This window comes from Amblyraja radiata, chromosome 2, assembly GCF_010909765.2.
Source record: "Amblyraja radiata isolate CabotCenter1 chromosome 2, sAmbRad1.1.pri, whole genome shotgun sequence".
NCBI lineage: Eukaryota > Metazoa > Chordata > Chondrichthyes > Rajiformes > Rajidae > Amblyraja > Amblyraja radiata.
This window is the reverse complement of record NC_045957.1, coordinates 47772358-47795872: the sequence shown is the minus strand read 5'-3', so window position 1 is coordinate 47795872 and position 23515 is coordinate 47772358. Positions and strand designations below refer to the sequence as shown.

The 23515-nt window shown below is 43.6% G+C and overlaps 3 protein-coding genes across 4 annotated transcripts in view; 2 read left to right on the top strand and 1 right to left on the bottom strand.

Moving 5' to 3' along the window:
• The window catches only part of mios (meiosis regulator for oocyte development), a 56117-nt gene extending 54708 nt beyond the window's left edge, over positions 1 to 1409 (top strand). The window contains exon 11 of one of the 2 annotated variants that reach the window (XM_033045804.1): positions 70 to 1409. In XM_033045804.1, the coding sequence (XP_032901695.1) occupies positions 70 to 160 (91 nt within the window). In that variant the 3' untranslated portion in view covers positions 161 to 1409. The remainder of the gene's footprint in view (positions 1 to 69) is intronic. The other variant, XM_033045812.1, reaches the window with a different exon arrangement.
• On the bottom strand, positions 1401 to 11247 carry rpa3 (replication protein A3). Its single transcript, XM_033045851.1, has 4 exons — positions 10462 to 11247; positions 9856 to 9930; positions 7399 to 7507; positions 1401 to 1606 (listed from the first exon to the last, which is right to left on the bottom strand). The coding sequence occupies exons 1-4, from the start codon at positions 10558 to 10560 to the stop codon at positions 1524 to 1526; spliced, it is 366 nt and encodes a 121-aa protein (XP_032901742.1). The 5' UTR covers positions 10561 to 11247; the 3' UTR covers positions 1401 to 1523.
• A 190-nt stretch (positions 11248 to 11437) lies between these two features.
• Positions 11438 to 23515, top strand: part of umad1 (UBAP1-MVB12-associated (UMA) domain containing 1) — a 75360-nt gene continuing 63282 nt past the window's right edge. Inside the window, exon 1 of the mRNA XM_033045839.1 lies at positions 11438 to 11656. The gene's annotated coding sequence lies outside the window, so the exon portion shown is untranslated. The remainder of the gene's footprint in view (positions 11657 to 23515) is intronic.

Here is a 23515-nt window from a genome sequence, read left to right as displayed (position 1 = left end):
TCACTTTTATTTTAAACCTCTTCACAATTGTGATCTTTATGCTAATGCTAATTTTTTTTTTCTCCTCAGAGATCACCATGAATGTCCAGTGTCTGCATGCGCCTGCAAGTGCATGCAATTGGATACAACAGGAAACTTAATCCCAGCAGAAATATCATAGAGCTAAAAAAGACATCCATCTATGACCGCTTCATGTCTTTCAAGATCTGTGTATACAGTCACCAAGCTGCCATAGTTAGAGATATTGGAGGAAAAAATAAACTGTTCCATCAATTTGGCAGTTCTGGAATCTGAATGACTGTGCACAGAATTTTTTGGGATTCTAAGCAGAGAATAATCCTGAATAGTCCACAAACTTGCCACTAAAAATGAACCAACATGTAGATAAGCTATGTTGCGTTACATGTTCGTACTAAAAATGCATGGAATCATGTCCGAATCATATTAGATTTTTTTTTCCAATCCCAGGACATTAGAATTGATGTACAAATAGGAAAATTGAAATAACATGGAATTAAGCAAAATCAGAATGGGTTCGTATTCCATTTGATTTCTTGAGAATTCCACAATAACCCGGAGGTACAGTACACAGAATATGTGCACTTCAAGTGATTCTGTCATTACAGGTATTAACCATTTCCTGTGTGGGATATTGTAAGGAATGTGGCATGCTCTTCATAAAACTTGATCATGCATCTTTCCATGCAAATATAAATAAGGAATTGATCTGATACTGAAGCAATAACTAATTAGGTAACTGGTAATAAGGTGAAATTAAATTTGAGTACGTGATATCTAATGTGGCCTTTATTAGTGAAAACTATATAATTGTGCAAAGTATATTGTGTTAATTTAAAAGTAATTGTACAAAATGCAATACCCACAATTTAAGAAAAATTGCATTTACCATTGTGGTAGTGCTGCTGATATATTGTGTTCATCCCTCCCTAAAGCCAAAGGTGTTATATTTTAATTTGTTTTACAGATTTGTAAATAAAGTGTAACCATTTGTATCAGGAGTGTTTTCAACAATGCATGTGCACGACTCTCAATGAAATAGGCACCCGAGTGTCAATGGGGGTGTGTGGAAGTTGAAAAAGAAAGTAAATATTTTGAAAAGGACTCCTGCCAAACCTCTAATGCAGTTGTGTTGACAAGTAAATAACCTACTAAATTTAACTGAAGGTAATTAAACAGATAGAAATTCTGAAAAACATGGACTACTATTCCATCAATGAAGGAATAAAAGTCATGCCAAACATGTCTTGAACCTGAAGAATAATGCATTTTCATAATTGATATCCCATGAATGACAAAGCTTTAATCTTACAACATGGAGATGAAGTGCTAATGCAGCACAACTGTAGTTTAAGGTACTAAATTATTAAAAGCCAATGCAATTAAAGAAACAAGCAACTTTACATTTTATTTAAAACTAATGTCTACACGTTTTAACACGTAATACAGAATTAATCAATAAAGATCTGTGTAGTAACTACTCGTCACACTAATAAACTGAATAATCAGCTGTCGCCTGTAATACCAAATGGATAATACTGTGAGAATTCATGCAGAATGCACACTGCTTCGTGGTAAAGTCCAAGATCTGAAACGAGGTTTAAAAAAAAGTAACATTTAGTAGAGCCAAGATGATTATATTCAAAGAGCATGATAGAAGTACCACATTGTTTAGTTGATATATTTACAATATTGAGATGCAGATAATTTTCTCAGGTAATTTATGTTTATGGACATTGTTGCAGAGAATGAGAGTGTTTTACAATCAATTAACCTTTGTTCATTACACAAGCAAGTGTGGAACAGGTCCAACAGTAAATCAGATTTTAATGGTGGTTTCAGAAACAAATGTCGCTGCTCTAAGTGGTTGTGTTTTAATATCCTCTACTGTACGACCAAGTCCTATAAGCTTATGTTTTCACCAAATAACATCAGGAATTTAAGCATTTTACAAATAACACAATTAACCATAGTGTACATTGCCAGAGAAGTGCATAGCTATAGAGCTGTCATTAGTGCCATCGCTCATCCAATTTATATCTTCAGCTGTTGATGTATTGGAGGCAGAAAATTAAAATCAAGCTTTTTAAATGAAAAAAAAAGTTTAAAATCTATTTGCACATTTTTATCTTAATATAAAATTGATTTTTCTCAGTAACTTCTGTAAATTGAGGTTAGACATTCAACATTAGGTTACAACATGTTCATGTTGTGTATAGAAGTTGGGAGGTCATGTTGCAGTTGTAGAGTATTGTGATCAGTTCTGGGCACCATGTTACAGGAAATAAGTTATCAAGCTGGAAAGGATATAGAAAAGATTTGAGGATGTTGCCAGAAGTAGATCTGAGCTATAGGGAGAGGTTGAGTAGGCTGGGAGGACTCTATTCATTGGAACGCAGGAGATCTTATAAAGGTGTATAAAATCATGAGAGGAATAGATAGGATAGATGCACAAAGACTTGCCTAGTGTAGGTGAATCGAGGACTAGAGGACATAGGCTCAAGGCGAAGGGGAAACGATTTAATAGGAATCTGAGGGGTAACCTTTTCACACAAAGGATGGTGGGTGTATGGAACAAGCTGCCAGAGGAGGTAATTGAAGCTGGAACTAGCCCAACATTTAAGAAACAGTTAGACAGGTATATGGATAGGACAGGTTTGGAGGGATATGGACCAAACGCCAGCAGGTGGGACATGTTGGCTGGTGTGGGCAAGTTGGGCCGAAGGGCCTATTTCCACGCAGTATCACTCTATATGAGATGTTCAGAATTATTTTAAAATAAAGGACAGGTATAAATTGTAAGCTATAAATATAAGAAACGGATGCAATATGGACAACACTGAACAAAACTGAAATGCTGAAAGAACTCAGCAGGCCAGGGAGCATCTTTGGAGGGAAGTGGACCAACATTTACAATCAGGTCCCTTCTTCAACTACTATATTGGAACCAGGTTTTATCATGCTATTTTTACAGGCATTAATTTTAAAGATCAAACAAATTATTACTTTTTTTAAAGGGCATTTTCTTCCTGTTCATTGGAAGAATTCTCTCAAAAGTATACTCTATTTGCCAACTGTTTACTAGATTACAAATGGTCAAAGAAGCGATTGCTGTTCAAGTTGAAGAATCCATCAACCAGTAGCACTGGTTGATAAAGTGGTGAACTGGTAGATGGGATACTTAGTTTCATTAACCAGAGCACTGCAAATAAGAACACGTTTAATAACATTAACAAAAAAGACATCACAGATGGATTACTGTGTACAGTTCTGGTCACATACTTTTGGAAGGATCTGATTGCACTAGAGAAGGTGAATAGGAGATTCAATGGGCAGTGGGATGTTGCCTGGTCAGGGGCGTTTCGAATACGAGAGAATGGATAGCCTGGGTTTGTTTTCCTTGGAGTGGACAAGGCTGAGGGAGAACCTGATAAAGGTTTAGGGCAGAAAACTTTCCTCCATCACAAAAGTATTTAAAGCTAGAAAGCTGAGGTTTAGGATACAGAGCAACAGGTTCAGAGGGATTCTGAGGAAGATTATTTTCTTCCAGTCAGTACTTGCAACCACAAATAGCTGGTAGAGACGGGTACTCAGGACATTTTACAAATATCCAGACAATTGAATCATCAGCGTTTAAGGTTATGGACCAAGTGCTGATAAATGGGATTAACATAGATGAGTACATCTGCTAGTCAGCATGACACGGTGGACTGAAAGGCTCATTTCTATGTTACATGACAGGATTAAGCAGCAAATCATTTCCAAGTGGTCTAACAATTTTTAACTGACTTCTATCATTGAAGAATAAGAATTTAATCTGCAAAACAGAGCTAATCCTCTTGCATCAGAACTGGCTAGTCTAAAACAAACAGGAAAGACTATATCTGAAATTCAGTATTAAAATCTGAGGGCTACATTGTGCCTCAACAGAAAATAAGGTGCTGTTCCTTGGGCTTACATTGGTCTTTGTAATAAGGTAACCAGTTGGATGCAGTCTTTAAATAAAATCGTGCTACATGAATAATTTTCAGTGAAGTTTAGAGAGAGTGTGCGGAAACAAGCCCTTCGGCCCACCAACCAGCGATCCCCATACACTAGCATTATCCAAAGTCAGAATCAATTATATTCGTCATATGCATATGCAGTGAAATTAATTTGCCAGCAGCGATACACTTAAAAGAACACACAATACACAATAAAATTTAACACAAACATCCACCACAGCATTCTTCACTGTGGTGGAAGAAAACAAAGTTTAGCCAGTCCTCCCTTGTTCACCCGTGGTCGGGGCCATAGACCTCCCCCGCTACAGACGGTCCTCAATGTACAAGCCCTCTTGTCGGGATGGTCTAAACCCCGACATCAGGACGGTGAAACACACTCGAATCGGCACTTTCCTACCGGAGTTCTGCGGCTTCAGGATGCTATAGGCCGCAGGCTGGCGGTCGGAGCTCTTTGGCAATCCCTAGCGAGGGATCCCAGGCTCCCGATGGTAAGTCCACGCTATTGCCCGCGGCTAGAAGCTCCACAGACCGCGGCTTCAGGATGTTGTAGACTGCAGGTCGGAGCTCTTCTCCGGCGATCCCTAGGGTAAATCCACACCGCGGCTAGAAACTCTGCAGACCACAGTCCCATGATGTCAACGACACCAGGCCAGCATTCGGAGCACTCCTCTTTGGCAACCTCGGCAAGGGTTCGCCCGCTCCACGATGGAAAGTCCACGCTTGCTGCCGATGCTCCGGAAAATGTCGCTCCAATCCATGATGGTAAGCCACGAGGGAGGCAACATGGAAAAAGTCGCCTCTCCGTGGAGGAGGCGACCGAAAGCAGTTTCCCCCCTTTCCTCCCCCCCCAACATAAGACACACCAAGAGAGACCCAAACTGACACTAGACACACCAAACCCTCCCCCCCCCCCCCCCTCAAAAAAGTAGAAATGACGAACACGTTGCTGGCAGGTCAGCCGTCTCGCTAAGGCCAATTTACAATTTTTTAAGCCAAATGATCCTATAAACCTGCACATCCATTGGAGTGTGGGAAGAAACTGGGGTACCCGGGGAAAAGCCACACGATCATGGGGAGAATGTACAAACTCGGTACCGACAGCACCCAGTCTGGGTCTCAGGCGCTATAAGGCAGCAGCTCTATCGCTGCGCCACTGTGCTGCCCTAATGAAGTGCACCTCACAGAATCCTTGCACTTATTAGTGAGGTCCTAAGATGTTAACATTTTAAGTTAAAAGAAAATAAACCTTGTCCTTTTACAAAAGACATTTATTTTCACATACACCAATTGGTGCAGTGAAATTTGAGTTACCATGCAGCACACAAATAAGATAAAAATATCCCCCCACGGCGGAATCAACGTTTCCGGAAAGGCAACAAAGTAGTCATCTTCCTCTTGTTCACCAGTTATGAGGCCTCCGCAGTCGCTGCAAAGGCGGCCCGATGTTTCAGGCCATCTTACCGGGATGATCGGAGTTCCGATGTCGGAACGGAAAGACACTCTCAGCGGCTAGGAGTTTCCGAGTCAGCTGCTTTCTACCAGAGACTGCGGCTTCCGAAGTCCACAAGCCGAGCTGGGCGGAGCTCCTACACTGGCGATCCTCGGCAAAAGATCCCAGGCTTCTGCGATGTTAAAGTCAGCGTTGCCCGCAGTTGGAAGCTCCGCATACCACAGCTCCACGGTGTTAGAGTCGGCAGGCCCAACGCGCCAGAGCTCCAACACGGCGATCCTGGTAAGCTCCGGCCATGCCAATCCAGATGGTGCACCATGAAGGGGGGGGGGGGAAGATGCGGCTCGGAGAAAAGGCGCATCCTCGACCAGGTACCCCCCCACATAAAAAAGACTAAAAGACCTCCAGAAGCAAACTTTGACAGACAAATTAAAAAAAAGAATGAAAGGACAGACAGCTGCTGGCGAGGCTGCCACTCGATGGCGTCACCTGTGAGCCACAAAGGGATGAGTTTCTTAATATGCCAAACAGCATCCGCAGAGGCAGAAAATAAAACCTATAGAAAATACTAAATAAAAATAAATAAAACAGAAAAAAAAAATAATGTGCAGTCATACCCATGTAAGAGTACAAGAATGCATAACTTGTTTATTATGTATTTGTAATAGTTTATTGTGTATTATGTCATAGCTGCTTTCTTGCATCTCCCTCTCTCTCTGTCTGTGTTCTCTGGAGAGAAGACCCTTCTTCAGACTGAACTGAACTCTTGTCCACAGAGAGAGAGTACTTGTGATTGTATGAAGAAGGGTCTCGACCTGAAACGCCAGCCGTTCCCACAAAACGCCAAATGATTCCAGGAAAGCCGAGGCGAGAGGGTGAGAGAGATGGAGTGAGAGAGCGAGAGAGACGAGATGGGGAGAGAGAGTGCACAAGAGAGCAAAAGACAGACACAGCGAGAGCGCGAGGGAAGGGGGGGGGGGGGGGGGAGAGGGAGAGAGAGAGAGAGAAGAGGGAACGAGAGACAGAGAGACCCCAACCCAAGTACGGCGGCAGACCAACGGCCACAAAAACAATCATCCAGATCTTGAAACCCAAAACACCAATAAATTTAATCTGTTACAATCCCCAGAGGTACAGCATGACCCCCCCACATCCCTGCATTTTCCAAGCAGCAAGATTCCAAGTCAACCCCACCGGGCCACCACCCCTCCATTCGCGAGTGGCATGGCAACGAAACAGGAAGTCGGGCCGACCCCGGCTGCTCGAACCTGCCTGCTGCACCTCATTGTTACGATTATCTATGGTCGATTTTGCGTTGTTAAATACGGACTTCTAAAAAAATCCGTATTTAACAACGCAAAACCGTACATCCGTATTCTAATCGCATCTCCGTACAAAATCCATACTACTTGGCAGCTCTGTATAACCTTTTAGGGAAGACCATGATTTTTTGAGCTAGTTATCCAAGAAAAAAACTGCAGTGATCAAAGCCCAGTGTTCAGACGTTGAGATGTTTTTTATCATTCTAATAGAATGATTAGATTGACTACAATCTCACCGACGACTTCTGCAGCTGTAATAGGACGTCACAACTTACACTTTTCCAACTCCAGTGGTAATTAAACTTTTTTTTTCCATTCCTAGTTTTCTGTACATATTTTAGGATGTTCAAAAAGTTGAATAAATAAATTAACTAATTTCTTAAGTGTTTATGTTTTTTGCTCATGTGACAAAAGTAAATTATATATAAAATTATGCACAAGGGAGAATAAGACAAAAATTACCACAAAAAAAAGAAAATGTTGTGATAGACTCAAGGGTGAATGGCACTGAAATAGTTTAAGAAACACTGATCTAGACTATACTTCTTCCCACCGTGTCACCTGCAAATTATTATTATCCAAACCAATAATACGCAATACATACCAAAACTGTTCTTGTCTTCTCGGAAAGGAGTGTAGTAAGCAGCTTTAATAGTGGCTTTCTGTGTAACCTTTCCAACAACTTCAACAACGCCACTCAATTCTTCATCAAGCTAAATAAATGCATGTAAAATAGATGCTTAGTTAACACATTTTTAAAAGCATATTTCCATTCCTAGATAAATGCTATTATAAAAGAAATACCTAGCAAGAATGGGGTCTGTATGGAGTTTGTACGTTCTCCCTGTGGGTTTTCTCTGAGATGTTCGGTTTCCTCCCACACTCCAAAGTACAGGTTTGTAGGTTAATTGACCTGGTAAATGTAAAAATTGTCCCTAGTGGGTGTAGGATAGTGTTGATCTACCGGGTCCGGCCTACCTGGTCGGCGCAGACCTGGTAGGCCGAAGGGCCTGTTTCCGCGCTGTATCTCTAAACTAAACTAAACTTTTGTTGTGGTCTCTCATTTAGTTGCACGTATTAGATAATGATGATAATCTGGAAATAACATTACAAAATTCTGCAACCCCAAAAAAATTTCACTGCTGAATACTTGGTATTCTTATCAATGCCTCTCAAGATATTGTAAACGTCCATAAAAGGTAATCCTAAGCCTATTTTGCTCCAGGGGAAATAGACCCAGCTATCCAGTCACCCAGCTATTCCCACTCCCTACAATCAGTCTGAAGAATGATCCCAATCCAAAAGGCACCTATCCATGTCCTCCAGGGATACTACCAGACAACTGAGTTTCTCCAGCACTTGTGTCTTTTATCACTTATAACACAAGCTCTGCAGTCCTATAATGTGGCAACCAAACTTTATTCCAGATCTCAATCTCACCAATGACTTCTGCAGCTGTAATAGGACATCACAACTTACACTTAATATAGTGGAGAAACAGTTGCAAATGCTGGAATTTTGTGTGGAACAAAGTACTGGAGTAGCTCAGCACATCAGGCAGCATCTCTGGAGGACATGGACAGGTGACATTACGGGTCAGGACCCTTCAGACATGGCTCACCTGGGATCTCTTGGCTACTTTCCAAACCAGTGTGACATGCAGGATCTTGTGAAAAGCTTACTAAATGCCCTGCTTTCATCAACCCTCTTGGTCAACTCTTTATAAAACTTAATTACATTTGTGAGACACAAATTCCTGTGCATAAAGTCATGCTGACTATCCTTAATCACTTCTCACCTTTGCAAAAGCAGATTGATCCTGTCTCCCAAAATTCCCTCCAGTGATATGCCCCATCACTGATGTTAAAATCACTGGCCTGTTGTCCCCTGGCTTGTTCTTGCACATGAAGGTATGACATTAGTCACTATCCATGTTCCGGTACCTCACCCATGGCAAGAAAGATACAGAAACCTCTGTCAAATTCCTACCAATTTATTCCCTTGCCTCCTACAACATCCTAAAATACACTTCTGTCTCTGTGAACTTATTCTGAATTGAAGTAGTCACCTCCAGTGTTAATGGACTAAATTGCTAGAGAAGCAAAAACAATTGCTTACACATTTGATTCAATTATACACGCTGTTTTATGTTTTAAAAACCCCTTAAAAGCTTTAGCACCCTTCCTGAAGTATGAAGATCAGAATTAGATGCATTACTTAACTTTCAACTGAACTATGTTTTATAATGATTCATCACAACTTCCTTGGTTATTTATAAAGCCTAGATCCCTTTAGCAAGTTACTCAACCTAATCATTCACCCTCAAAGAATTATGCAGACACGCTCCAAGTTTGTCCTGCATATGCTTTATAGTTCCTCTCCTCATTCTTCACACTTTTAAATTTCATCTGTCACATATCTGTCTGTTTCAATAGCCTCACTCGTCTCCCATCATACTCCTCTTCACTCAATGGTGCACTTTAAATTTGTGCCCTGTGTAATTTTTGAAGTAGTCTACCGAATACTTGAATCTATGTTATTAATGTACATCAAGTGATGCCAGCACTAACTCCTGAGGAACATAAGTGTCTATATTACTACAATCAAAGAACAATTAATGTCTTATCTATTACTGACATTTATTTTCCATTTATTCCGATTTTGATATTTTACAAACTTATGCTGACTGCCGACTTCCATTAATTAATCCATAGATCTCCAACTAATCATTAGTGTTATTCGTGAACATTTTGGCTAAATCTTTTCCATCACCGAGGATATACTGACCAATTTGTAGTTGGTCAGTTTTCTTTCCTCCCTTTTTTAAGGGTATACCAGTTGCAATTTCCCTCTATAGACCAAGTAAACCAATTACTAGCTTAATAATTTTTGCTCCCCACTGTAAATATTGGACTACCAACCAATTTGGCTTTAGTATTCCGCTGTAGTCATTATTGCTGACTTTCAGTTAAAACAAAAATTAATACAGTATGCTGTGACATTGCACCTAAATTTAATTTCCATTAAATAGCCGTACATCGATTTATGTTTTAAAACTTACTGGATGTGTCATTTCCACTGTTACATTTTTCCCATCTCCATCTGTTAGAATAAACGAGGTTCCAGTGGGGTGAATCTGTTATACAAAAAACACAACCATGTATTGGTTAGTGTGTGTGTGTGTGTGTAGCCGCAGACCGCGCGTTGAGGGGACGGGACCCAACCGGTCCCACTTGGTCTAGTTACAAATAAACATTGGCCAGTTGGGGAGGGAGAGAGAAGCTACAGCAATGATCACTAAGTTGCGGCAGCGCTGACTGTCCACACACTCTCTCTCCAACTCCTTTCTTCTACAATAATGCAGGTGGTGGTCGGGGCAAGAATGGGGCAGTTGGGTGGCAGTGTGGCGAAGGGGGGGCAGTTGAGTGGTAGTAGTAGGTGTGGCGAGGGGGAATGTGGGTGACGGAGAGATGACGGGGAAGCGGGGACGGGCCAGGGTCGCGGGGACGGGCCAGGGTAGACGGTGAGGGGAGCGATGGTGGTGGGACCGGGGACGGGCCAGGGTAGACGGTGAGAGGAGCGGGGGGGGGGGGACGGGCCAGGGTAGACGGTGAGAGGAGCGATGACGATGGTGGTGGGTTGGGGGGGGGGAGCGGGGCGGCCGCACCTTGTGTACGCGCCCCACCAGACAGACGGCTCTGCCCTGGAACTCCGGCACCAGCCCCGCGCTGACCCGCGTGCGCGGAACATCCACAACGTCCGCCATCGCCTCCTGACGCCAACCGCCCGTCGTTCCAAACCACTTGGCGCCAAACTCCCCGCGCCGTCACGTCCACTCCAGATCTGTGCCCCGCCCAATAAAGTCCTCCGACGCATCCACCTCCTGGTTTGTGGTTCCGGTTTATGAGCAATTGGAAAACTCGTCTGTAATGTCAAAGTCAAGAATGTTTCATTGTCGTATGTTCGAGCAGCAGTAATATGTTTCCCATATGCAACGTTCTTTCTCTTCTTTTGATGATATGCAAGTTTCACATAGTCATCGTTGGTTTGAACCAAAGATCCTCTATAATCTTTGGTTTGATTAGGTTCATCTACTATTTTGATACTGAGAGGCATGAAGATACGACCACGAGGTTCCGCTCTATGATCTTTGGATACGACCCACGTTATTATCCCAAATGTTACATGTTTGATGGGGCAGGCAGAGTTGGAGCAACATTGAAATTCAGCGTCCTTAGTCATGAGAATATAGTTACGGTAAGATTCAGCTGGCAGCAGCGCCGGATCCACCCATGTTAGTCACCATTGCTGGATCCAGTGTGTTAGCACTACTATTTTGCACATTTATGTTCCCCCGGGTTTTCCCAGCGGACACAGTCAATGACAAGCAGGAGAGGCACTGCAGACCGCGCTTTCTCCACACGAAGCCTTTGCGTCGTTTGCACCAAAGATCCTATAGCGGAGCTCTGCTATAGGATCTTTGGTTTGCACCAAAGTGTCTTTCAAAGAGCTCCTCTAGTATTTTTGGTCCGCACCGAGCGAATTAGCTCGTGCTGACGTCACCAATCTGTCATTGATCCTCCCGAGTGACGTCACCCCTGGCACCCGCCTATTTGTAGACAGGCGTGATGACGTGTCAAATTACGGCGATCGCCGTTAAATTACGTCAGAGCCTGCAAGTTGACAAGTTGGAGGCGCCGTCCATTTGCCCACGGACGTTTGTTTTCAAACTGAAACTTGATTTTAAACGGATTTTGTTCGGCGTTGGCTGCTGGTGGAAGACGTTGTCGGTTCCAGTTTCCTTCAGCTGTGGCCGGCATGCGGGGCGCTGTCTGCGGCTGGTCGGAGTGACGACGCTCGCGGTAGGTCCCCGCGCCCGGGCGGCCTTTAACCGTCGCTGTCGCGCGCGCGCGGGCCGAACCGGGCCGGGGTTCCAGCGGCCAACCTGCTGCTGGCGGGTGAACAACACTGGAGGGAGGAGCTGCACATGCTGGTTTATATAGCAATGTTACAAAATTTTGAGATTTTAAAAATCAAGTCTGTAATTTATCCCATCAGATAAAGCATAAAAATAAGTTTAATTTGACACCTAATTCACTTTCATATCTCAAGTATTTAAAAAGTTATGGCCATTTTCATACTCGGAAATGAGCATCTTGTTCCCTATTGATTTTCTATGGACATAACAAAAAAGTTGTGATCGTGAACAGTCAAAAGCCCATAACTTTCTTAAAAATTAAGAGAACTGAATGAAATTTTCAGTTATCATAGATTGAAGCATTCTGAAACAAATATAAAATAATCTTACTTGGATGACCTGAAATTAAAGCATATAATTAGTTAGTTACCTAATTGTAGCAAATTTCAGACTTCAATTACTAGATCTAAACATCTATCCATTTCTTAATAAATGATTAACATTTTTAAATAGCCTAAATGTCCAAATAATATTCACAAATAATTCACAATAAAACATGATTTTTAAATCTCATTTACATTAATTTATAGGCCAAATGGAAGGAATTCAGTGTTCAATTGCTGTAAATAAATGTCCATTTAAATCAGCTTTCTAGTGGGTCCCTGTGGAACGCGCTGGTTTAGAACGTTCACATTGCGGTAGATTTGTGCCCCAAATGCCCAGAAAAATACTGCGCGATATAATGGGCCCAAATTGAGCTACTCGCAATATTAAACTTTGTATAAAGGGATCTTTAGAAGCCCTTTTTAATGTAAAAATATGCAGCATACCTTCTGCTATCTGCTTTATGAGACCCTGCGGTTGCTGGCGGTCGCGGGTTTAGAGATTGATTTTTAAACTACTATAACTATTATTCAAGGCCTTTAAACCTAATAATAGCTTTTGCGACGGGGTCTTCCAGCGATTTTTCGTTAATAATTAACTAGGCTGAACATCTTCGATTTGAACAGCCTAGAGAAAATCGCGTTTTAAACCCGCCCCCTCTAAACGGCGCCAAAATCGCGCACACGGGCAGCAGCAGATTTTCAAAGACGCTTCAGGTAGGCTTTGCAACATACCTAGTTTATATCGAAGATAGACAAAATACTGGAGCGGGACAGGCAGCATCTCTGGAGAGAAGGAATAGGTGAAGTTTCGGGTCGAGACCCTGCTTCAGACTGAGACTCGGGGGAAAGGGAAACGAGAGATAGTGATGGCGGTATAGAGAGATATACATAGAACAAATTAATGAAAGATATACAAAAAACAACGATGGTGGAGCCCACAATGGTCCATTGTGGGCTAATGAGTTATGTAGACAACGAAACCACCATTCAATATGATCATGGGTTATCATCTAAAATCAGTACCTCGTTCCTGTTTTTCCCCCTATATTAGCAATGTTACAAAATTTTGAGATTTTAAAAATCAAGTCTGTAATTTATCCCATCAGATAAAGCATAAAAATAAGTTTAATTTGACACCTAATTCACTTTCATATCTCAAGTATTTAAAAAGTTATGGCCATTTTCATACTGGGAAATGAGCATCTTGTTCCCTATTGATTTTCTATGGACATAACAAAAAAGCTGTGATCGTGAACAGTCAAAAGCCCATAACTTTCTTAAAAATTAAGTGAACTGAATGAAATTTTCAGTTATCATAGATTGAAGCATTCTGAAACAAATATAATATAATCTTACTTGGATGACCTGAAATTAAAGCATATAATTAGTTAGTTACCTAATTGTAGCTAATTTCAGACTTCAATTACTAGATCTAAACATCTATCCATTTCTTAATAAATGATTAACATTTTTAAATAGCCTAAATGTCCAAATAATATTCACAAATAATTCACAATAAAACATGATTTTTAAATCTCATTTACATTAATTTATAGGCCAAATGGAAGGAATTTAGTGTTTAATTGCTGTAAATAAATGCCCATTTAAATCAGCTTTCCAGTGGGTCTCTGTGGAACGCGCTGGTTTAGAACGTTCACATTGCGGTAGATTTGTGCCCCCAAATGCCCAGAAAAATACTGCGCGATATAATGGGCCCAAATTGAGCTACTCGCAATATTAAACTTTGTATAAAGGGATCTTTAGAAGCCCTTTTTAATGTAAAAATATACAACCTAACTTCTGCTATTTGCTTTATGAGACCCTGCGGTTGCTGACGGTCGCGGGTTTAGAGATTGATTTTTAAACTACTATAACTATTATTCAAGGCCTTTAAACCTAATAATAGCTTTTGCGACGGGGTCTTCCAGCGATTTTTCGTTAATAATTAACTAGGCTGAACATTTTCGATTGGAACAGCTTAGAGAAAATCGCGTTTTAAACCCGCCCCCTCTAAACGGCGCCAAAATCGCGCACACCCTCAGCAGCAGATCTTCAACGACGCTTCAGGTAGGCTTTGCAACATACCTACCTATATCCCTTGATTCTTAAGATCCCATCTCATCCTTTTAAATTCCAGTGCCCAGTCGACGCATTCTTTCATCATATGTCAGTCACGCCATCCCGGGAATTAACCTGGTGGATCTACGCTGCACTCCCTCAATAATAATGTCCTTCCTCAAATTAGGAGACCAAAATTGCACACAATACTCCAGGTGCGGCCTCACCAGGGACCTGTACAACTGCAGTAGGACCTCCTTGCTCCTAAACTCAAATCCTCTTGCAATGAAGGCCAATTTGCCATTAGCTTTCTTCACTGCCTGCTGAACTTGCATGCTTACTTTCAGTTTCTGATGTACAAGCACACCCAGGTCTTGTGTAAGAAGTAACTGTAGATACTGGTTTAAATCGAAGATGGACACAAAAAGCTGGAGTAACTCAGCGGGACAGGCAGCATGTCTGGAGAGAGGGAATGGGTGATGTTTCGGGTCGAGTCCCTTCTTCAGATAATAATCTTCCTGTCCTTGCCACCAAAGTGGATAACCTCACATTTATCCGCACTATACTGCATCTACCATGCATCTGCCCACTCACCCAATCTATCCAAGTCACCTTGCAGCCTCCTAGCATCCTCATCGCAGCTCAGACTGCCACCCAGCTTTGTCATCCGCAAACCTGCAGATGTCACATTTAATTCCCTCGTTTAAATTGTTAATATATTTTGTAAACAACTGGGGTCCCAGAACCGGACCTTGCGGCACCCCACTATTCACTGTCTGCCATTCTGAAAAGGACCCGTTAATTCCTACTCCTTGCTTCCTGTCTGCCAACCTGTCTTTTACCTATCTGCACATCTGGACGCCCGCAGCGATGGCTGCGGAGAGTTGAGGTCCCGGCCACGGGGGGAAATGGAGGAGGACTGGCCAAATTTTGTGCCTTCCACCACAGTGGGAGGAGGACTGGCCAAATGTTGTGCCTTCCACCACAGTGATGAATGCTGTGGTAGATGTTTGTGTTAAATTTTTATTGTGTATTGTGTGTTCTTTATCATTGTACCGCTGCTGGCAAATTCATTTCACTTGCACTTTATGTGCAATGTGACGAATAGAACCGAATTGTATTGTAAACCAGTTCTCTATCCATGTTAATACCCAACCCCCAATACCATGTGCTCTAATTTTGCACACTAACCTCTTGTGTGGGACCTTGTCAAAGGCTTTTTGAAAGTCCAGATACACTACATCCACTGGCTCTCCCTTATCTATTCTACTTGTTACATCCTTTTATTATTTTTAACCAGAATTTTCGTATCACTGAACTCGCCTTCCCCCCAGTAGCATCATTTGAATTCCTCGCCTTCAAAGCCCTTTCCTCCATGACAGTCATCCTCATTTACTGGCCACCTAAACCAAACCCCTCCTTCCTATCTGACTTCACTGAACTCCTCACACTTGCCTCATCCCTCTCCCCACGTCTGCTGCTACTTGGTGACTTAAATATTCACATGGACTCCCCCACCTGCAAGCTTGCATCTGAATTCGCCTTTTTACTGGACAACTTCTCTCTCACTCAGCACGTCACCTTTCCCACCCATGACAAAGGTCACATCCTTGACCTGGTCTGCTCCACAAATCAACCGGTACGCGACCTCCATCCTTGCCTCTTCCCCCTCTCTGATCATAAGCTTATACGGTTCACCATCCCTTCTCCGACACCTCGCCCCCGCTTCCTCCGAGAAATCACCCGTTATCTAAAATCCATTGATCCCCACCATCTCTGACCTGCTCTCCACCACTCTCCCCCTGGACTCAACCCCCATCTCACCTGATGATCTCACAAACCATCTCAACTCCACCTTGTCTACCTCCCTCAACACTCTGGCCCCCCTCAAAACAAGAACCGTAACTTTCAACACATCTTCACCCTGGTACACACCTGCACTTCGTAAACTGAAACAGACTGGTCGCCAACTCGAACGACTTACAAAGAAATCATCTCTCACAGTCCACCTTGAAGCTTACAAACTCCACCTCACTGACTACAAAGATGCTCTCATTGCTGCAAAATCTGCCTACCTCTCCTCCATATTCACCGATCCCTGCCTAAACCACAGAACCCTCTTCTGCACAGTGGGCAACCTCCTCAAGCCTCGAGCCAACACTCTCCCTACCTCTACTCCGGCTCTCGGCAACTCATTCCTCCACATTTTCGCTGATAAAATCAGCACCATCTATCAATCTTTATCCCCTGTACCCGACTCCCCAGCATCTACTCCACCACCTACCAACGCCCCTCCTTTCAACATCTCCACTGACCTCCTTACCCCTCCTCCACACTGCTTCCTCTCCCAGTTTGACCTGGTCACCCCTATTGAAATCTCCAAACTCATCAGCTCTTCCAAACCCACTACCTGCTCCCTCGACCCTCTCCCCACTCCCCTGTTGAAGTCCTGCCTCCCCGTTCTCTGCCCCTACCTCACTAATCTCTTCAACTCCTCATTGTCCCAAGGAATTGTCCCCTCCGCTTTCAAAACTGCTGCCGTTACACAAATCTTAAAGAAACCTGGTCTTGATCCCTCCTCTCTCATTAACTACCGCCCAATCTCAAACCTCCCCTTTCTTTCAAAAACCCTGGAGTGTAACTTTGCGTCGCAACTTCATTCCCACCTCCTTGCGCATAACCTACTTGAACCCCTCCAATCTGGCTTTCGCCCCCTCCATAGCACAGAAACTGCTCTCCTCAAAGTCCTCAACGACCTCCTCACCTCTGCTGACACTGGTTCCCTCAACATCCTCATCCTCCTCGACCTGAGCGCAGCCTTCGATACAGTGAACCATAACATCCTGCTCACCAGACTCAAAGGCCTCGGCATTGAAGGCTCTGCACTCAGCTGGCTCCGTTCCTACCATTCCAACAGATCCCACTTCATCTCTCACCATAACCACACCTCTGCTACAGCCACAGTCACTCAAGGCGTTCCCCAAGGCTCCGTACTCGGCCCCCTCCTCTTCATCATCTACATCCTCCCCCTTGGTCAAATACTCCGCCACTTCAATCTGGACTTCCACTGTTACGCTGATGGCACCCAGATCTACCTTGGCACCAAATCCCCCCACAACCCCCCCCCCCCCTCTCCCATATCAACTCCTGTTTGTCAGCTATAAAAACCTGGATGCAACATAATTTCCTCAAACTCAACAGCGATAAGACAGAATTCCTCCTCATAGGCTCCAAAGCCACACTCAGCAAAATCAATAACCCCACTCTCACCATCGACGGCACCACTGTCTCCCCATCTCCCCAGGCCCGCAACCTTGGCGTGATCTTTGATTCCACCCTCTCCCTTGAGCCTCAGATCCGCCATGTCATTAAAACCTCCTTTCATCTCCGCAACATCGCCAAACTCAGACCCTCTCTCACACCGCCCGCTGCTGAAAGACTCATCCATGCCTTCATCTCCTCCCGACTGGACTATTGCAACTCACTTCTCCTTGGCATCAGCTCCACCTATATCAACCGACTCCAACTGGTCCAGAACGCAGCCGCCCGACTCATCACCCATACCAAATCCTGGCATCACATCACTCCAGTCCTCAAACAACTTCACTGGCTTCCCATCTCCCACCGGATCACCTACAAAATCCTGATCCTCACCTACAAAGCCCTCCACCATCTGGCCCCCCCATATCTCATTGACCTCCTCTCCCCCTACCAACCCTCACGGTCCCTCAGATCCACATCAGCCGGTCTCCTCTCCATCCACAAGTCCAACCTCCGCAGTTTTGGGGACAGAGCCTTCTCCAGGGCAGCTCCCAGGCTCTGGAACTCCCTCCCCCAACTGATCCGCAATTCCGTGTCCCTCACCATCTTCCAGTCCCGCCTCAAGACCCATCTCTTCACCTCTGCCTATCCTTAGCCCCACGTCCCCGTCCCTTTTCATCTGTGCATTAATTGCCTCATACTGTGTTTTGTATTGAATTCTGTCTTTACTTTGTGTACTAGTCATTTCTCTACTATTTATTTCATTCCCCTTACATGTTTTTCCTCTACCTGCTCAATTTTTGTAAGGTGTCCTTGAGACTCTTGAAAGGCGCCCATAAATAAAATTTATTATTATTATTATTATTATCCTCAAAAAATTCCAGAAGATTAGTTTAGCATGATTTCCCCTTCATAAATCCATGCTGGCTTTGATCGATCCTGGCACTGGTTTCCAAATGCGCTACTATAACATCTTTAATAATCGACTAGCAACTTCCCCACTACAGATGTAAGGCTAACTGGTCAATAATTTTCCGTTTTCTCTCTCCCTCCTTTCTTAAAATATTGGGTTACATTGGCTACCCTCCAGTCCACAGGAACTGAGCCAGAGTCGAGAGAACTACATTGGAAAATCTTCACCAATGCATCCACGGTTTCTAAGGCCATCTCCCCGAGTACTCTGAGATGCAGACCATCAGGCCCTGGGGATTTATCTGCCTTCAGTCCCAACAGTTTACCCAACACCATTTACTGACTAATGTGTATTCCCTTAAGTTTCTCCCTCCCACTAGATCCTCAGTCCCCCAGTATTTCTAGGAGATTGTTTGTGTCTTCCTTAGTGAAAACAGAACCAAAGTACTTGTTTAACTGTTCTGCCATTTCTTTGTTTCCCATTATAAATGCACCTATCTCTGACTGCAAGGGACCTACATTTGTCTTCATTAATCTTTTCCTTTTTCATATCTAAAGAAGCTTTTAGAGTCCGTTTTTATATTCCCTGCAAGCTTTCTTTCAAGCTCCCCCCCCCCCCCTTAATTAACCCCTTTGTCTTCTGTTGAGTTCTAAATTTCCCACAATCCTTCGGATTGCTGCTTCCTCTGGCCAATTTATATTCATTTTCCTTGGATTTAACACTATTCTTTATTTCCCTTGTTAGCCACGGTTGAGCCGCCTTCCCAGTTTTATTTTTTTGCCAGACAGGGAAGAACAATTTTTGGAGTCCATCCATGTGATCTTTAAATCTTTACCATTGCATCTCCATCAACCCTTTTAAGTATAATTCGCCAGTCTATCCTAGCCAATTCCCATCTCATACTTTCAAAGTCTCCTATCTTTTTCAGGACCCATAGTCTCTGAATTAACAGTGTCACTTTCCATCCTAATGTAGAATTCCAACAAATTATGGCCACTGTTGCCCAGGGGACTTTGCACAACAAGATCCCTAACTAATCCTTCCTCATTACACAAGACCCAGTCTCAGATGGCCTGTCCTCTAGTCAGTTCTTCTACATATTGGTTTAAAAAACCATCCCCTATACATTCCAGGAAATCCTCGTTCTCAGCACTGTTACCAATTTGGTTGGCCCAATCTATATGTAGATTAAAGTCACCCATGATAACTGCTGTACCTTTGCTACACTCAACCTTAATTTCCTGCTTGATGCTATCCCCAACCTCCCTACTGCTGTTTGGTGGACTGTATTCCACTCCAACAAACGTTTTCTGCCCATGGCTATTTCGCAGTTCTACCCATACCGATTCTACAGCATCCAAGCTAATGTCTCTCGTTGCTATTGCATTAATCTCCTCTTTAACCAGCAATGCCACCCCACCGCATCTTCCTTTCTGTCTATCCTTCCTGAATATCGAATAACACTGCATGTTTAGCTCCCAGCCTTTGTCTCCCTGGAGCCATGTCTCCATAATTCCAACCATATCATATTCCTTAACTACTAACTGTACATTAAATTCATCTACCTTATTACAAATGCTCCTCGCATTAAGGTACAAAGCTTTCAGGTTTGTTTTTCTTATCTCCCTTCTACATTTTGCTTCTGTCCTCCTTTTATGTCCCTCTGTCTCCTTGATTTGGCTCCCATCCCCCTACCCTGTTAGTTTAAACGTGACCTTTCCTACACTCTCTTTCCCATTAACTGCACGCATACGCTTCCACACTGACTTCACCCCTCCACTGTTTAGTTTAAACCCACCCATGTAGCACTAGTAAACCTGCCTGCCAGAATGTCAGTCCCCCTCCAATTAAGGTGCAATTTGTCCCTTTTTTACTGGTCACCCCTGCCCAGAAGTGATCCCAGTGATCTAGAAATCTAAATCCCTGCTTCCTGCACCAACTCCTCAGCCACACATTCAGATCCCATATCTCCCTGTTCCTACCTTCACTAGCATGTGGTACTGGAAGCAACCCAGAGATAACCTCCCTAGAAGTCCTGGTTTTCAGCCCCCTACCTAGTTCTCTATACTAAAGTTGCAGAACCTCCTTCTTACCCACGTCATTTGTGCCTACATGCAAAACTACTTCCGGCTGTTCACCTTCTTTGACGAGGATGTTCTTTAGTCAGACTGAGACATCTTGGACTCTGGCACCTCTGGAAACACACCTTCCTCGAGCCTCGCCTGTCGTCACAGAAGCTCTTGTCCGCACCTCTGATAATGGAGTCACCCACCACTATGCCTCTCCCTGTCGCCAGTCGAGTCTCAGCGGCAGGATTCGTGTCACAGACCTGTCCGCCGCTCGGACTGGAAGCGTCGTCTGCCCCGACAGCTCCCAAGAGGATGTAACTTTTTTCAAGAGGCACTTCCACCGAGGTCTCCTGCAATAGTTTCACCCCTTCCTCTCTGTCTCTAACCGTTGCACCTCTTGTACTCTTGGAGTGACGACCTGACTGTAGGTCCTGTCCAGGAAGCTTTCGTCTTCCCGAATGGACCGTAGGTCATCCAGCTGCTGCTCCAGTTCTCTAACTCAGTCCTTGAGGAGCTGCATCTGGACACAATTCCCACAGGTGTAGTGGTGAGTGACACCAGCAGTGCCCCTGACTTCCCACACCCTGCAACAAACGCACTGCAGTAATATTCATGCCATCACATCAATAAGTTTAAATATTTAAACTAAATTAAACACATATAACTGAGTAAATGTAGCCTCCTCATCAAAGACGCTTGAGCCAAAGACTTACACTTTACCTCGCTTCAACAAGGCAGCCCCCAACAGGTCACTCAGCTGCACCCACACTTAATTTTATCTAATCAAGACAACTATCCACTCAACTAATTAAGATGTCTCAGCCAATCCACTCAACTAATTAGGATGTCTCAGCAAACCCCTCCCTCGCTGGTCTGGCTGCTACTCCTCTGACTACTTCTTCAGACTCCCAACTACTCAATATTCATACCAATGAGTTATAAGCTGCCCAAGCAAAATATTAGGTGCTGTTCCTCCTATTTGCGTTTGGCCTATTTTGCTTCTGTAAATATTTGCATAATGTCGGAATAAAATTGTCACAGTACATGATCTGATGCTTAATTGGCGACGTACAAAATATATTTCTTTAAGTACAACATAATTAATTATTTAATCGCTGATTTTGCGACAAACAACAATATTTTGTAAGTAAATCTGTTAAAGAGTGACATGTATCATCATTTATCTTAATTTTATATTGGACTGAATGGTTGGTTTGTGAGTTGATGGGAGAGTAGTAGAGTTGCTGCATTACAGCGCCAGACACCTGGGTTTGATAATGTCTACGGGTGCTTGTCTGTACAAACTTTGTAAGTTCTCCATGTGACTGCGTGGGTTTTCTCTGGGATCTCCGGTTTTCACCCAGACTTAAACGTTTGAAGGTTAATTGGCTTTGTACAATTGCATAAATGTCCGTGGTGTGTAAGATAGTGCTAGTGCACAGGATGATCGTAGGTCGGCGTGGACGGAAGGGCCTGTTTCTGTTCTGTATCTCTAAACTAAACTAAATGTAGATTTGTAATTGTATTAATAATTCAGAGGATATTGATTTTCACTAATTAGGCCAATTGTTTCATAAAAGAGAAAACGGAGACAACGATTAATCATCTCTAGAGAGGAAATGTTAGGCTGTTGCTTATCATTGTGTATACTCCCTGGTCAATTCGTCCCTTCCCACACAAACCCCCCTCTCCCCTGGTACTTTCCCTTGCAACTGCAGGAAATCATAAGTTCATAAGTTCATTTATTGTCACATACACCAATTGGTGTAGTGAAATTCACTGGCCAGTGCTAGGAAATGCTACACTTGTTACTTTCTCTTCCCCCTCGACTCCATCTAAGGACCCAAGCAGTCTTTCCAGGTGAGGCAGAGGTTCACCTGCACCTCCTCCAACCTCATCTATTGCAACCGCTGTTCTCGGTGTCAACTGCTCTACATCGTTGAGACCAAGCGCAGGCTGGCCGATTGCTTCGCCCAACACCTCAGCTCGCATTAACCAACCTGATCTCCCGGTGGCTCAGCACTTCAACTCCCCCTCCCATTCCGAATCTGACCTTTCTGTCCTGGGCCTCCTACATGGCCAGAGTGAGTCCCACCGCAAATTGGAGGAGCAGCACCTCATATTTCGCTTGGGTAGTTTACACCCCAGTGGTATGAATATTGACTTCTCCAATTTCAGGTAGTCCATGCTTTCTCCCTCCTTCCCCTCCCCTTCCCAGCTCTCCCACAGCCTACTGTCTCCACTTCCATTCTTCTTCCCACCCCCACCCCCACATCAGTCTGAAGAAGGGTCTCGACCCGAAACGTCACCTATTTCTTCGCTCCAGAGATGCTGCCTCACCCGCTGAGTTTCTCCAGCATTTTGTCTACCTGAGATTTGCTGCGGGGCTGCTATGTGGGTATTTGTTTTGTGACAATTTCTGCATGATTGATGTGAAAGCCCTGGTTTAACTAAATGTTGCCCTTCATTGGCCGATGTTTTTAATTAAATATATTGCCAGGCTGCTTCATTTTTGATGTGAACTGTTTGGGTTGCGAACAGTTTTTGAGAAGGGATTCCAGAAAAAACCTACACTTCAGAGAGCACGGTCATGGTGAATGAACAGGAGTTGATGTGAGTTAGGATGCTGTCTGCAGAATTTCGTTGAGCTCAAATTCAACTGAAAACTAAAGGAATGCACAGGAGAGCATCGGATTTGTCAAGTCAAAATGAATTATAGGTGGTATGGTGATGTAGTCGAATGTTCTCACTGCTGAAACTGATCAGCCCCCAACCTCCATTCCACCATCAGCTGTTCTTTTATTTCAATATGTATTACAAAGAAGCTTTTACTCATCCAGTATTGAAAGAATGATGGGCAAACTGTCAAACCAAAGTTGGGGACACAAGACTGCAGTTGCTGGAATCTTGAGCAAAAATGAAAATCAAAGTGCTGGAGGAACTCAGCAAGCCAGGCTCCCTCCACAGATGGTGGCTGAAGTGCTGAGTTCTTCCAGCATCTTTAAAAAAAAATCACAGTTGTGATTTGGTAGTTTAGTGAGAAGGCAATGAAGTAAGTATCTGTTGATATGTGTGCAAAATCTGATTGGTTTGTAATGGGCAACTTGAAGCAGCGT